Source organism: Aedes albopictus, chromosome 1, assembly GCF_035046485.1.
Source record: "Aedes albopictus strain Foshan chromosome 1, AalbF5, whole genome shotgun sequence".
Taxonomy (NCBI): Eukaryota; Metazoa; Arthropoda; class Insecta; order Diptera; family Culicidae; genus Aedes; species Aedes albopictus.
In genome coordinates this window covers 182,856,013-182,869,253 of record NC_085136.1, presented here as the reverse complement: position 1 = coordinate 182,869,253, position 13,241 = coordinate 182,856,013, and the positions used below count along the sequence as shown (strand labels likewise).

At 40.4% G+C, this 13,241-nt stretch overlaps 1 protein-coding gene across 1 annotated transcript in view; it reads right to left on the bottom strand.

Moving 5' to 3' along the window:
• The window catches only part of LOC109407160 (transmembrane protein 120 homolog), a 119,172-nt gene that overhangs the window by 38,523 nt on the left and 67,408 nt on the right, over positions 1 to 13,241 (bottom strand). Inside the window, exons 3-4 of the mRNA XM_062845936.1 lie at positions 1,250 to 1,525; positions 1,110 to 1,185 (exon numbers count right to left, since the gene is read on the bottom strand). Of these exons, the coding sequence (XP_062701920.1) occupies positions 1,110 to 1,185; positions 1,250 to 1,525 (352 nt within the window). The remainder of the gene's footprint in view (positions 1 to 1,109; positions 1,186 to 1,249; positions 1,526 to 13,241) is intronic.

The following is a 13,241-nucleotide window of genomic DNA, read 5'->3' as shown; positions in this document are numbered from 1 at the left end:
AGTCCGTGACATTTACCTTAAAAATTCGAAAAATAGCGGATTTTTCGTGACTTTTTTGCAGAACTGGTCTTGTCGCACAAGTTTTTCATATATGTACCATATTCTTGGGTTCAGCTTCTAACATGAGCTGTACTGCCGTGTGCAGCATAGTTGTCCCATGTTAATAGGGATTCCCATAGAACATGGGACAATTATGCTGCACACGGCAGTGTAGGTGGTTGAATTTAGATATGATGAAATGAAATTTTCAGCACTGCCCAGTGGCCCAATGGAGAATTTTCCGTTTGACAAAAACTTTTCCCCGACTGGAGCGGGAATCGAACCCACACTCCGAGGTTTACGAGACACCTAAACTGCCCCCATTCGCACAACAGTCCCATGTGAAAAGGAAACCCAGCAAACATGGGACTGTTATGCGAATAGGGGCAGTAAACGACTGGCGCCACTAACCGCTCGGCCGCAAAGCCCACAAATTATGAACAGATCCTGGACCGATCGGGAATCGTACCCGTTACCCAGCATGGTGATCCTAAAGTGAATACCCACGCCTTTACATACGCCCTTATTTTCCATCCTTGGCTGTGGCTATATGGTCCCGCACCCTATAGAATGTCATGTCAAACATTTTGATAGCAAAACCACTATCGTGCACAGCATAGTTGTCCCATGTTAGTGGGAATTTCCATAGAACATGGGACAATAGATCGCTGGATGAATGGTTCGAGAGATTGCTGCCGAAATTCAACCTGAGTTGCGCGACGTCTATAAACCCACTTCTTCAAGAGCTGGCTGCATAGTCTGCTGTGATATTATTGTTAAGTGTTTTTGTATTTGTTTCTTTGTTCTTTTGTTTTCCTAGTTTAGTAATGCAAATTTGAAAGTTTTTTTGTATAGAAAATTTTTCCTTCCGTGTTAAACTTTAAGTTAGACTTAAATAAAACAGCATGTGTTTTGTATAATCAACTGTTGAAAGGGAACCCCAAATCTCAGTTATGAATGTAAAAAAAACGAAATGTATATTATATTATTTGCAATAAATGTATGTATGTATGTATGTATGGGACAATACGCTGCACACGGCAGACCAATGATTGAATTACGCAAATTACCTTCAAAATGGACTCCCTTATCGTTAAAGTGCAGTAGTACCAAACCAGCAGAAAAATAAATGCAAGCTCCAGGGCTCTAAAAATAACCGAAAATAGTTATCATAAATATTTACGATAAAAAAGTAACAGTTAACACTTACCTATAATTAACAACGATATTCAGGAATGATAAAAACAAGCCGATAACGTTCAAAATCAGTTTGAATTTTTCGTAATCATCTTTATAGCGCACCTTATCACTTCTATTTAAGATAGAGACATTGACGTCTCCAAGAATGATTTTCAAATAAAGACTGTTTTTTTGCGGCAAGCCTTGCTCGATTTCATGGAGCTGAGCTTTCCGCTTTAGCATGTTTTTGTCGAGATCCACCACGGTGTCTTTCTCCTCTGGAGTGAGTCGCTTGTTTTTGGTGCATCTGGAATATGAATGAAAAATAAATAGGTACACATGAATACTGTCATCACTGTCTGTGCTGTCATGTTTGCTTAACCCTTTCCTTCCCACGACTTGTTTTGACCAAAATAAATAGATAATTCACTATGCAACAAACATGGTGGAACAAAGCAGTAATATTTAATGCTAAATTATAGCATGCACATCAATTTGACCGAAAATAAAGTGGTGCTCTAGAGCACCACTGGGCATACGTGTGACTTTTTTCTTAATTTATTTTTTTATTTTTTTTTTAATAGGAAAAGCTGTCTAAAAACAAATTTTTGAACTTCTTCTCAATGCATTTGAATTTAATTATTGTTATATAAAGTTATAGATTGTTTTTTTTTCGTAAATTTTAACGAGTAGTAAGAATTTTGTTCTATATCTTTTTCTATTACATTTTTGTAGTTCGAAGAGAAATACTGCCCACTCGCATAACAGTCTCATCAGTCTCATTTTTACTGAGTTTCCCGGGTTTTCTATTCGTGTGCGAGTGGTAACACAACAGGTTATTATGATGTTATTTAAAAAGATTTATTTAATCTAACATTTCCGAATCAGATCATAAATACAATAATAGTTATAGAGCACTGTAAGTGGAAACAAAAAAACAAGTTTTTGCATAAAATCGAATTATGGCCGAATTAGTTCTCAATCTGCGTTATGGAACTGAACAAAACAGTTTCGATCTTGTAGGACACATATTGGAACATCGCATTTCGAACATCCGAAGCTTGTAAAATGATTGCGTTGATCGCAATGGAAGCAGCGTACTCGTTGGTTTAGCACGACCGGCCAATGAGCAAAATTGTCAAATCTGGCCTCCGCCGGAACACAATTTTTGTAGTCGGTCTTCCCCTACGTTTAACTACTGCTTTCCCGTAGAGTATGAGGTAGTCAGCCACGGCTATACGAAAATCGAGTAGGCTCATGTGATTTGTATCACCTCGTTGTTCTGTATGCCTGCGATATAGCAACCAGCCGTTCACTATGGCAGCATCTAAAAAATGCATGAAAATCCTCATCCTCATCCTCCCGCCCAGGGTCGCCAGGTCAATTTTTGACAAATCTGGATGATTTAGGAATTTTTGTCTGGAAAAGTCTGGATCGTGTAAAAAACCCTACAAATTCCAGGAAAAACCTTACAAATTCCGAGAAAAACCTTACAAATCCCGAAAACAAATGTCTGGATCTTCCAGATTTTTGCAAAATGAGACCTCAAAAATCTGGATAAATCCAGATAAATCTGGAAGGTTGGCAACGCTGCTCCCGCCCATGTTCTGATTGTAATCGCGTACAATCATCGGTCTATCCACGGTGTTACGTCCCGGAGTTTGGGGTGGCCGTGACACATCGTTGTGTATTTAAACTCCCAGGAGTAAACAAGAACACATTAAAACGTGGACTTTATTTACACTAAAATATTTGCCTTGCAAGATAAATCCGCGAAACGCGTTTGTCTTCTTCTTTTCCATCAAGTTGTCAAAATATGAGCGCACCACTATGAGCGACCTGATGGTCAGAAATTTTGCATGCGGCGCTTATATCAAATCCACATGAGGCTGCGGCGATATGGCCGCGAGGAGATGCACGCGATACAGACGCAATGTGGAAAATGTAGAAGATACCGCCGCAGCATCCTGTATCATCACCAAATAACATCCCGATTAAATATTAAACACAAAGCCGACGAGGTGATGCGTGTGCGTATTATAGTGAAACAATGTCGCGATAAATGTTATTACGATTTCTGGCCACCTGAGTTGCCATTGTGCCAACTGTTGTTTTGATATGAACGGCCTGAAGGCTGCTGCGATGCTGCTGGGTGGGTGACAGTATCTGTTCGATTTTGACATTGCGTCTGTATCGCGGGTATCTCTTAGCGGCCATATCGCCGCCGCCCATTGTGGATTTATTATGAGCGCCGCAAAACTACATTATAAAGACGCGACACGTTTACAGCACGGCGGTTACAAAACTTCTAATTCTAATTGACTGCTTTGTGCATCAACCGAAAGGCAGACACATTGCCTTCGGTGAACGAGCAGTATAGGGAGAGACTGCTGATCTGCTCAGTGGTTCCCAACATCTCCCCATTTTATTTCGTTGACGGAGTTAACCAAAGCGACGGTCTTCTGGTGGACGAAGAGCGATGATGGTTGGATGGTAACATTCATTGCGTAGTCGATGATCAGGATGACGAAAACGATGGCACGGGTAACGTTGGACGTCCATCGATCAGACCCTGGTTGACCATCCATTTGAAAGTGTCGCTCATTGCAAATGACCGCCTTCTCGGATCATCCATGCGGTGTCCATTTCGGTCCAGTAGGTGCGGTATATACTTCAGGCGTTCCAATTTATGAGCACCAAATCTTCCAGTGTGGGCCGGTTGAAAATAATTAATTTTAATTACCGACTCGATTGAACCGACACCGAATGACTGGGAAACCTCTGTCGAATGCTCATGCTACTGCTTGCTTTCGACGCTATTTTCACGGATGCCGCCGGGGGATGCAGGAACGGCGATCGAGTGAACAATAGCATTTTGTGTTTCACTTTGCTGCTGCTGTTGTATGTCCGAGTGCACGGGGACGGACGGCCGACTCATTAAGTGCTGCGGTTGATTGATGAATACCGCCGTGAAATCAACTGGATTTTGCACTTGTGTTGGATTCGGGAGCACGGCAGTTAGAATCTCTTGTTGATTCAACTCGATAGGCGACGACGACGGTGCAAATGTTGTTTGATGTAATGGTGGTTGAACGAGATTCAATACAAATTGCTCCAATAATTTCATTTGCTCCATGTAATGAAAATGTTGGAGCTCCAGCAGCTGCTGCATGTCGCTGTAGAACCGTTTACTTGATTCACTTTCAAGCTGCATGTACTGCTCCATGTAATGCAGCAAAGTGATTTGGTTCTGGGACGTCGTCGAAGCAGTGGGCACTTGCTGTACCACTGGCGGCGGATAGGCTGTCGAAGAAGTATTTAGCCCGTCGAATCCGCGCGAAGTCACTGTTGGGGCATTGTTCTGCGAGTGATTGTATATGGTTCCATCGCCATGGCGGGGTTGATCTGGTGTTGATGGAACTGTTGGTGCTGGTGAGGCTGTGCGCTCGCGGACGGATAAAGTAGAGAAGATGATGGATTTTGGTTCCAGTGGCCTGATCCTGGAACCGGAGAGTGTAGCCGATGATCTGCATGCTGCGGTTGCAGATAGTATCCCGCGGCTAACGCTGGATGTACGGGGGCTGTTCCACTCTTTGGCGCGTAATCCATTGTGCCGTCCATCTTCTCCTCCGCGAAAAAAACAGAAACGCGTCGCGGTTTCTCACTGCACGCCCGGGTAACTCGTCGCCACTGTTACGTCCCGAAGTTTGGGGTGGCCGTGACACATCGTTGTGTATTTAAACTCCCAGGAGTAAACAAGAACACATTAAAACGTAGACTTTATTTACACTAAAATACTAAATACATTATAAAGACGCGACACGTTTACAGCACGGCGGTTACAAAACTTCTAATTCTAATTGACTGCTTTGTGCATCAACCGAAAGGCAGACACATTGCCTTCGGTGAGCGAGCAGTATAGGGAGAGACTGCTGATCTGCTCAGTGGTTCCCAACACACGGAGATGAACTTCTTCTGTGCAGTTGACCAGCGGTTGACTATGTCCACAGGCATGACTCCGTTGTACGTTGACATAAGATGAATCGCTTTATTGTCAATCCATGTAACGATTATGATATTAGCATTCGAAATATAGGCATCATATGATCCGCGTGCTTTCGCCATCAGTTCTTGTCTGCTATGAAGTTTGCGTTGGAAATCCTTCCTGGACGAATTGTTCCGGTGTACTGGAATCCGCGATTTTTTAGTTCCATTGCCAGATGAGAACCAGTTGTAATTGTAACTGCTCAGTTCACACCCAGGCCGACAACTGTCAGCCCATCTGCTTGTAGGCAGATGTGGACCTACTGAGCCTCCCCCGTTAACATGTCCTACACCGAATTAGCACACCGGGATCTTCCACAGGCAGGCGCTGGCGTTACCAGTCCCAACAAGTGTCAGATACATTAAATAGCGGGGGTAGAGGATATAGGAGGAAAAGACAGTAGAGAGGTTTGTTTGTTTTGCTGAAACGAGAAAAAGAAAGAATGAGAAAGAATGATAAAGAACATTAGCGATATGTTCATAGATTATGATTTGATCGACAATTTCTCATCTATTTTGTTTCCATATCGTAGCATCGGTGACCATTTTCATCGCCTTTCCCATTTTTGTTAGGGCCATTTCGCGTTTTTTCGTCATGTCCTCTTTGCCGGTTGGCGACGTTCGGGATGTAAGTAGAAAAGCATGCATTTAACCCTTTAACGCTCATGGTGTCTGTAGAGCACCATCACTTTTTGGCGAATCCGACCAAAACCAGTTCACTTTAATATGTTATAAAAGCGTTTGGGAAGAGGTTATAAGCTTATTAGAGTACTTGTACACTCTAATTAGTGGTTCAATAGTGAAACTATTGATGAACAATCAATAACTATTGGTAACTAATTAAAAACTTCTTTTACGATTTCGATAAATTTAAGTGATCTCTAACAACTTTTGTTCGAGCACTTTTTGTTCATAGCATTTTTTAGCTTTCAAAAGTTTGAAAGAAGTCGTGGGCGGGAAGAGGTTAATATGATTTGTACGACAGTAATTGTGATTGCTCAGTACTTCCAGCTAGACGTGTGCGCCGAAGCAGTTTTCACCGGCGGCGGCGTGTATAGTAATTTGAGGCAGCGGCGGCGGCGACGCCGGCGTCACGCCGTACGTCCTATTCGGCGGCGGCGGCGGCGGCGTAATCGGCGTGACCAAAATTATTTTTTTTTAGTGAAGTGCAATTTCAAATCAACGGCAATACAGAATAAGGACTGTATCGGAAATTAACTATAAACGTTCACAATTACCTGAAAAATAATCTGTTCGAAATAAACACAACTGTATTTTTGGAGATACTATATAAATCTCTTAAATAAAGAATGGCAGTTCTGATTTTCAAAAAATAATCATTTAACTTGGACTTTTATCTCAAAGATTGCACATATGTTTTTAAAATTTTGGACACCTCCTAAAAATTTGAAATTGCGAAAACTGTGTGAAAATATTTAATTTTTTCACTTATTTTTGCGCCAATATATTCTTTTCCAGAATGCTCATGATATAGGAAAATTATTTTTATCAAGAAAAATTTCCTCCGCAGTTTAGGGCAATTCTTAAAAATGAAAAAAGGCCATTTTTCGAGGAACTCTTTTTTTATGCGCCTTCAAAGAACGATTACGCAAATAAAAAAATACATAAAGTTGAAAATTTACATTTTTTTTTATTGGGTATGTATTTAAATCTATTGAAGAGGTAGTTTTGCCACAGAACGGAATTTTATAACCTCTAAAGATATTTAAAACAGAGCGTCAAAGTTCGACCAAAAAGGAGGTGTTTATTTGGGATAGACCATATTCTTAACGTTGAAGGTTTTTCCATCCAAAATAAGAATTTTAAAAGTTGGTTTTGAGTGATGTGTACATAACTGCTAGTAATAATCATTATTTTCCAGATTTTTCCCCGTACAATTTTTTTTCGCTAGAGATGTTTGAAACGTTAAAAAAATTGAAACTAAAATGCTGTTTGTACAGATTGTTATTTTGTGTGTTATACTCATAGAGCCATATTTTCAATAATACTAAACATTTTCCAAATTTCTTCAAGCTGTTCTAAACTTAACTATATTGAGAAGATTTCATAGAAGAACCGGAATGAAAAGAGCAACCGTGCGTCGAGATAGAGCATTTTGAATGTTTATGGTTAATTTCCGATACAGTCCTTAATGCAGTAACAAATTTTGAAAACGACGTAATGGTGTAGCATTGATTATACGTCGTTTTCAAAATTTGTTACTGAATTGGTTTCTTGAACTTAAATTACAATTTTTATCTATTTTGTGTGAAAGGTTTAAACGTGTGTAAATAAGAGGCACAGAGAAACAGGCGTAACATTTGGAACATATTTAATTAAAAAAACATCGTCACGGAAACGAAATCGCCCAATGCTAAACGTACTGTGTTTGGCCGGGCCATCACTAGGTGGCTATACTGGGCAAACGTCAAACAGGAGCAAAACCGATGCCAGCGCTGCGCGTGGTCAATTGACCAACTACCGATAATTTGAATCAACCGTTAAAAAGGTGATCGATGGGAAGCGGACGGAGTGTGACGTCTGTTTATCTGTGTCAGAGGTTTCAATAAAAACTATACTCATAAGAATTATGCTATAAATTTTAGAGAGAAGGAAATTTATAAGGGATTTCTCTAGATAGAAATTCACGTCTCGCCTGAGGATATTTTTTTTCTAAAACTCATTTTAGACCATTGTTGTCATGGTAAAATTCAAAATGTTTGTAGGAGTTCTGTTAGGGTGCTTTTTAGGAATTACTCCAGGGATTCTTTCAGGCGTTTCTTCAGGAATTTCGCCAGAAAATTCTGAATGGATTCTTCTGGGAATTCCTCCAGGGGGCTTCCTAGAAGATTGGCATTAGCATTAGCATTAAGCGAGTCGCACAAATTCGTAGGTGGTACAGTCCTAGACCGCTGTTATGAGGGTTGCCTCCTTCCCGTCCGAACCAAAGCACAAAGATTTGGGACTAATCTCTGGCTCATAGACAAGACTGACGCAATCCTCCAATGGTCGAGCACTGTCCTGGCCACGTCCTTGCGACTGCTGAGGAATGGGAAAGGATGGTTAGTTTTGGACACCTATGAAAAATGTAGACAACTCTACGATTTCTCAGGCCTAGGTGTCACGGGAATTTGGGTGTTGTTAGTGGAAGGGTAAACTCCAAAGGATACGCTTGGTTAACGTTCAGGCACACCATTGTTAGACTGCTTCGAATCAGTTGTCTGTCCAATTCATCCTGTTTTCCTCGTCATCTTGTTGGCATTTGGTTGAATTACTAGATTCTTCGGTTGATAATCTGAAAATAAAATAATATTACCATCGTACGTCAAATAAGCTACATATTAGTGATAGGCTCGCCACAGTTACATATTTTTAAAATATTATTTATATCGTACGATACATTTACCTGAATCCTGCTGAAATAAAATGTTAATTAGCAGTACATTGAAACACAAATACTACAAAACACAAGGAAAAGAGCATCAAACTTTGATCTTGGAATATTTAAAAATACGGTAAATAGCTAGATCAAAATTTGATTTGGTAGATCTTACACCGCAACGCACCATTCTAAGGTGATCTACCCACGTTACGGGTGAGGGGGCTTCCTAGAAGATCCTTAGATATTCCTCCACAAGTGGGATCGTAAATTTCTCTAGAGATTTTCAGAAACCTTTTTTCAGGGATTTCTTTAGATTATTTTTTACAGTGATCCTTAAAAGCTTCTTTCAGGAGTTCCTTTAGAAATCACTTCAGGATTTATTTCGTACCTTTTTTCCAGTAACATCTCAAGAAATTCTTCTTGGAATTACTGCACAGCATTCTCCAGATTTCCACGCCTTGCTTCAGACGGGAAATTGTATCAGGAATTTTTATCCACTAATATCGTTCAGACATAGTGCAAGAAATTCTTCTAAGAATCCAGAAGAATGTCCATGAGTTCTTTCAGGGTTTGTTCCAAATCATCCTTCAAAAATTCATTAAGAGATTTATTTAAGCATTCTTCTTGTACCTTTACCTGCAATTTCTTTACGGATTTCCGAAGATTTTTTTTCAAGGATTCCTTCAGAAATTTCTTTATAATTTAATTCTCAAAGATGTCCTTCAAAAATGCCTTCAAGAATTATCTCGGAAACTTCTCCAGGATTTTTTTCAAAAATTTCTCAAAAAATCCCATTAAAAATCTTCTAAATCCATCTCAGGAGTTTTTTTTTTCCTACACTTCTATTTAGGAAATTAAGCCACTGCATCCAATTAACTGAACTTTTGTGGCGAATCTCAGGAGTTCCGCCAGGTATTCCTCAAGGACTTCTCCAGGAGCTCCAAACGATTGTTTCTGAAATATTTTCAATAAAATTAAATCTCATCATGATTTTTTTTTAAATATTTCTTAAGAAATTCCTTCAGGTAACCCTCGAAAAGTAACTCCAACATGGTTTACGTAATTTCATAGAATACTTCTGCAAACATCTGTGGAGGAATATCTCAAACCGCAGAAAATTCTCTGAAAATTCTGAAAATAACAAAAAAAATCATGCAAAAAAAATTTTTTAAGGTATATTATAATCTCTTACTGGCAATTATGAAAAACCCTTAAACTATTGAAGGGGTCTCAAGTGATGTTTCAAAAGGAATTTCTTAGTATGATTTAAATGGAGTCCACGGAAGAATTTCCGAAAAAAAACTCTTGGCGGAATTTCTGAATAAATTGTCTTTCTAATTCTTGAAGAAATCCCTTGAGATATTCTTGAACGAGCCCCTGCAGGAATATATGAAAGTATCTCAGGGAATTTTCCGGAATAGTTCTAGAAAGATCTGCTAAAGTAATTGCTGAAAACTCTTCCTCAGAAACCCTTGATTGAATTTCTACAAGGATTCACTAATAAATATTTAGAAAAACTCTAAGAGAAATCTCTTACCAAAATTAATGGAGGATGTTCTGAAAGAATTCTAGGAGGAATACATGGACATATTTTTAAAAGATTCCCTGAAAGAATGTCTGGAGGAATACTTTAACTGTAAAGGATCCTAGAAATTTCCAAAGAAATGACCAAGGGTATTATCGGCAGTTTTTTTTTTCTCTGTGTCATGAGGGGATTTTGTCGTCAAAAATACTTGAAACTTGGTCGAATAACTTAACTTGATTGAGAAAATTTTGAGGCAAATTTTGAGTTCAATAGGTTTAAAAAAAACCCTGTGATGAAGAGAACCAAACGGTCGAAAATAAGTAAGTTCCCCTATGTCAAAGAATTCTGAGATTACTGTGTAAGTAAAATTCCTGGAATTATTTCTGAAGGGGGGAACGTCCATAAGTTACGCCACGCTTTGAGGAGGGAGGGGTTTCGAAAAGTGTGATTATTTCAGAGGAGGTCCTGTAGAAAACGTGTGGCTGAGCGGGGAGGGGGGTTGAAGATGGACCTTTTTTGCGTGACCTATTTTACCCTTCAGAACGCGCGCCGTTGTAAAATTTTGCTCACCGTATATAGCGCGAGCACGTTGCAATTTTAGTATCAGACAGGTGCGCGTCCTGAAAGGTTAATGAAATTTCTTATAAATCAATGGAGCCATTTCAGAAGGTTCTCCATAGAAATTCTTTAAAAAATTATAGAGGAACTTAAGGCAACTCTAAAAATATTTCTAAAGGAACATTCGGATATTTTCTTATGAATTCTTGGTGAAATTTCTGGAGGGTCGTGTTAAGGAATTTCTGAAGATTTGATGGAACATATGCCTACAAGAATGTCATTCGTACATTGCCATGAAAATCTTCCAAGAGATATACAAAGAATATGTAGGAGAATGTGTTTGTGGACTAATTAGAATATCGCCAAGAAGTTTGTTGACAATCCAGTTTTGAAAAAGACTCACTTAGTACTTAAAAAAGAATAAGTGAGGATCTTGCTGTATTGTTGTAAGAAATCATTAATCGGAATTGCAAAAAGAACAAAAGATTCACAAGAAGAACTTCAGAAAAATACAGCTAATATGCACAAGGAAAAAAATAGAATCTGTTTAAAATCTACCACTGTTCTTGGTATCAGATTTAAACAGGTTTGCGAGAAAAAATCTTTATCGTTTTCTCATCGGCGTGGGAAATTTAGTTCGGCGGCGTGGAAAAATATGAACAGCGGCGCGCCGGGTCAATTTTACTGGCGGCGGCGGCGTGAAAAAATCGTCGGCGACGGCGGCGCGGCGCGGCGGCGCACACGTCTACTTCCAGCCCATTTGTCCGCAGTACATATCAAACACCAAATCCCGTTTTAACAAGTCTGTTGCATTATCTGCACACGCCTATGCGTACGCACCCCTTGGCACACCCTTGAGGGGTTCATTCATCCAATCATTCACTATCTTTTTCTACCTACATGAATGGCTGAGTCAGAACTCGGTAGCGTGTGCTAGAGTACAGTTCGCTGGTTAATAAAGTTGTTGAGTTTATAATAAATTCTAGTGTGTTTTACTAGAGAAAGAACATGGTGTCAGAAGTGGACAAGCGGTTCTAAAGTTTTCTTATTCGCGTCATCGAAATCGCGGAGAAAATCGTTTCGGAAACCGGAAATTTATACGAAGGAAAATTGTTTCAAGTCGCGAATTTTGGATTTTTCTCGTGTGAGTCGCGAAGTGGCAGCGGCCATATTGGTGTACTTTTTCGGTTCGGAGTTAAAGTGAAAATCCTCATCAAGATGGATCCAAACCAGTTTAAAGCGCTGATGGAGCAGCAGATGTACATGTTCTCCAAGATGATGGAAGGAATGCAACTGCGGTCGCAGAGTCAAGAGTCACAGGGGCAGAGGCCGAGTGCTTCTAACGTGCAAGTTCCGCAGCCGTCACCGTTGGCAGTAGACGGTGATATGGAGGAGAATATGGATTTCTTTGAGAAGAGCTGGAGGGATTACGCCAAGGCCATTGGTATGGATCGGTGGCCACAGGAAGAAAATGGACAAAAAGTGAGTTTTTTGCTTTCCGTCATTGGGGAGTCGGCGCGGAAGAAGTACTTCAACTTCGAGTTGACAACGGCGCAGAGTGTGGATCCAGATACGGCTTTGGCTGCCATACGGCAAAAAGTGGTAGCGAAGAGAAATATAATTGTGGACAGGCTCGACTTCTTTTCGGCAACCCAACAGGCTCGAGAGTCCATCGACGAATTTGTTTCTCGCTTGAAGACCTTAGCAAAGATGGCTAAACTCGGAGTGTTGCAGACGGAGCTAATCGCGTATAAGGTGGTCACGTCGAATAAGTGGCCAAATCTTCGGTCGAAAATGTTAACCGTTACGGACATAACCTTGGACAAGGCGGTTGATATGTGCAGGGCCGAGGAAATTACGGCGAAGCGATCTCACGAACTGTCGATACCGAACCCGGAAGTGGAAGTGAATAAGATCGAAAAAGGTAAATCTCGTTACAACTACAAGTCGAAGATGCAAAAATGCAAGTTCTGTGGAGATTACCATGACTTTGTGCGAGGTTCGTGTCCCGCGTTCGGTAAAAAGTGTCATAAGTGCAAACGAAGAAATCATTTTGAAAAAGTGTGTAAATTGAACAAAGACAAAAAAAGTAAGTCACACAGAGTGAAGGAAATAAAGGACGAGAGTAGTGATCCCGAGGAGTCGACATCGTCTTCTAACGACGCTTCTTCGGAGGCTAGTGAGGAAGAGTACGAGATCGGCAAAATTATCGACAATTCGGCCAAAGGAGGTAGCGTATTGGCGGAGTTGGAACTTAAGTTCGCAAAAAAGTGGAAGTCGGTTAGTTGCGAGTTGGACACTGGAGCAAACACAAGCCTGATTGGCTACGACTGGTTGGTCAAACTGACCGGGGAGAAGAATCCGCAGCTGCTACCGTCCACATACCGTTTGCAAAGCTTCGGAGGTAACCCGATCAAAGTGCTGGGAGAAGTGAAGATTCCGTGTCGTCGAATGAAGCGGCGATTCCGATTAGTTCTACAGGTTGTGGACGTTAACCATTGTCCTCTCCTCTCG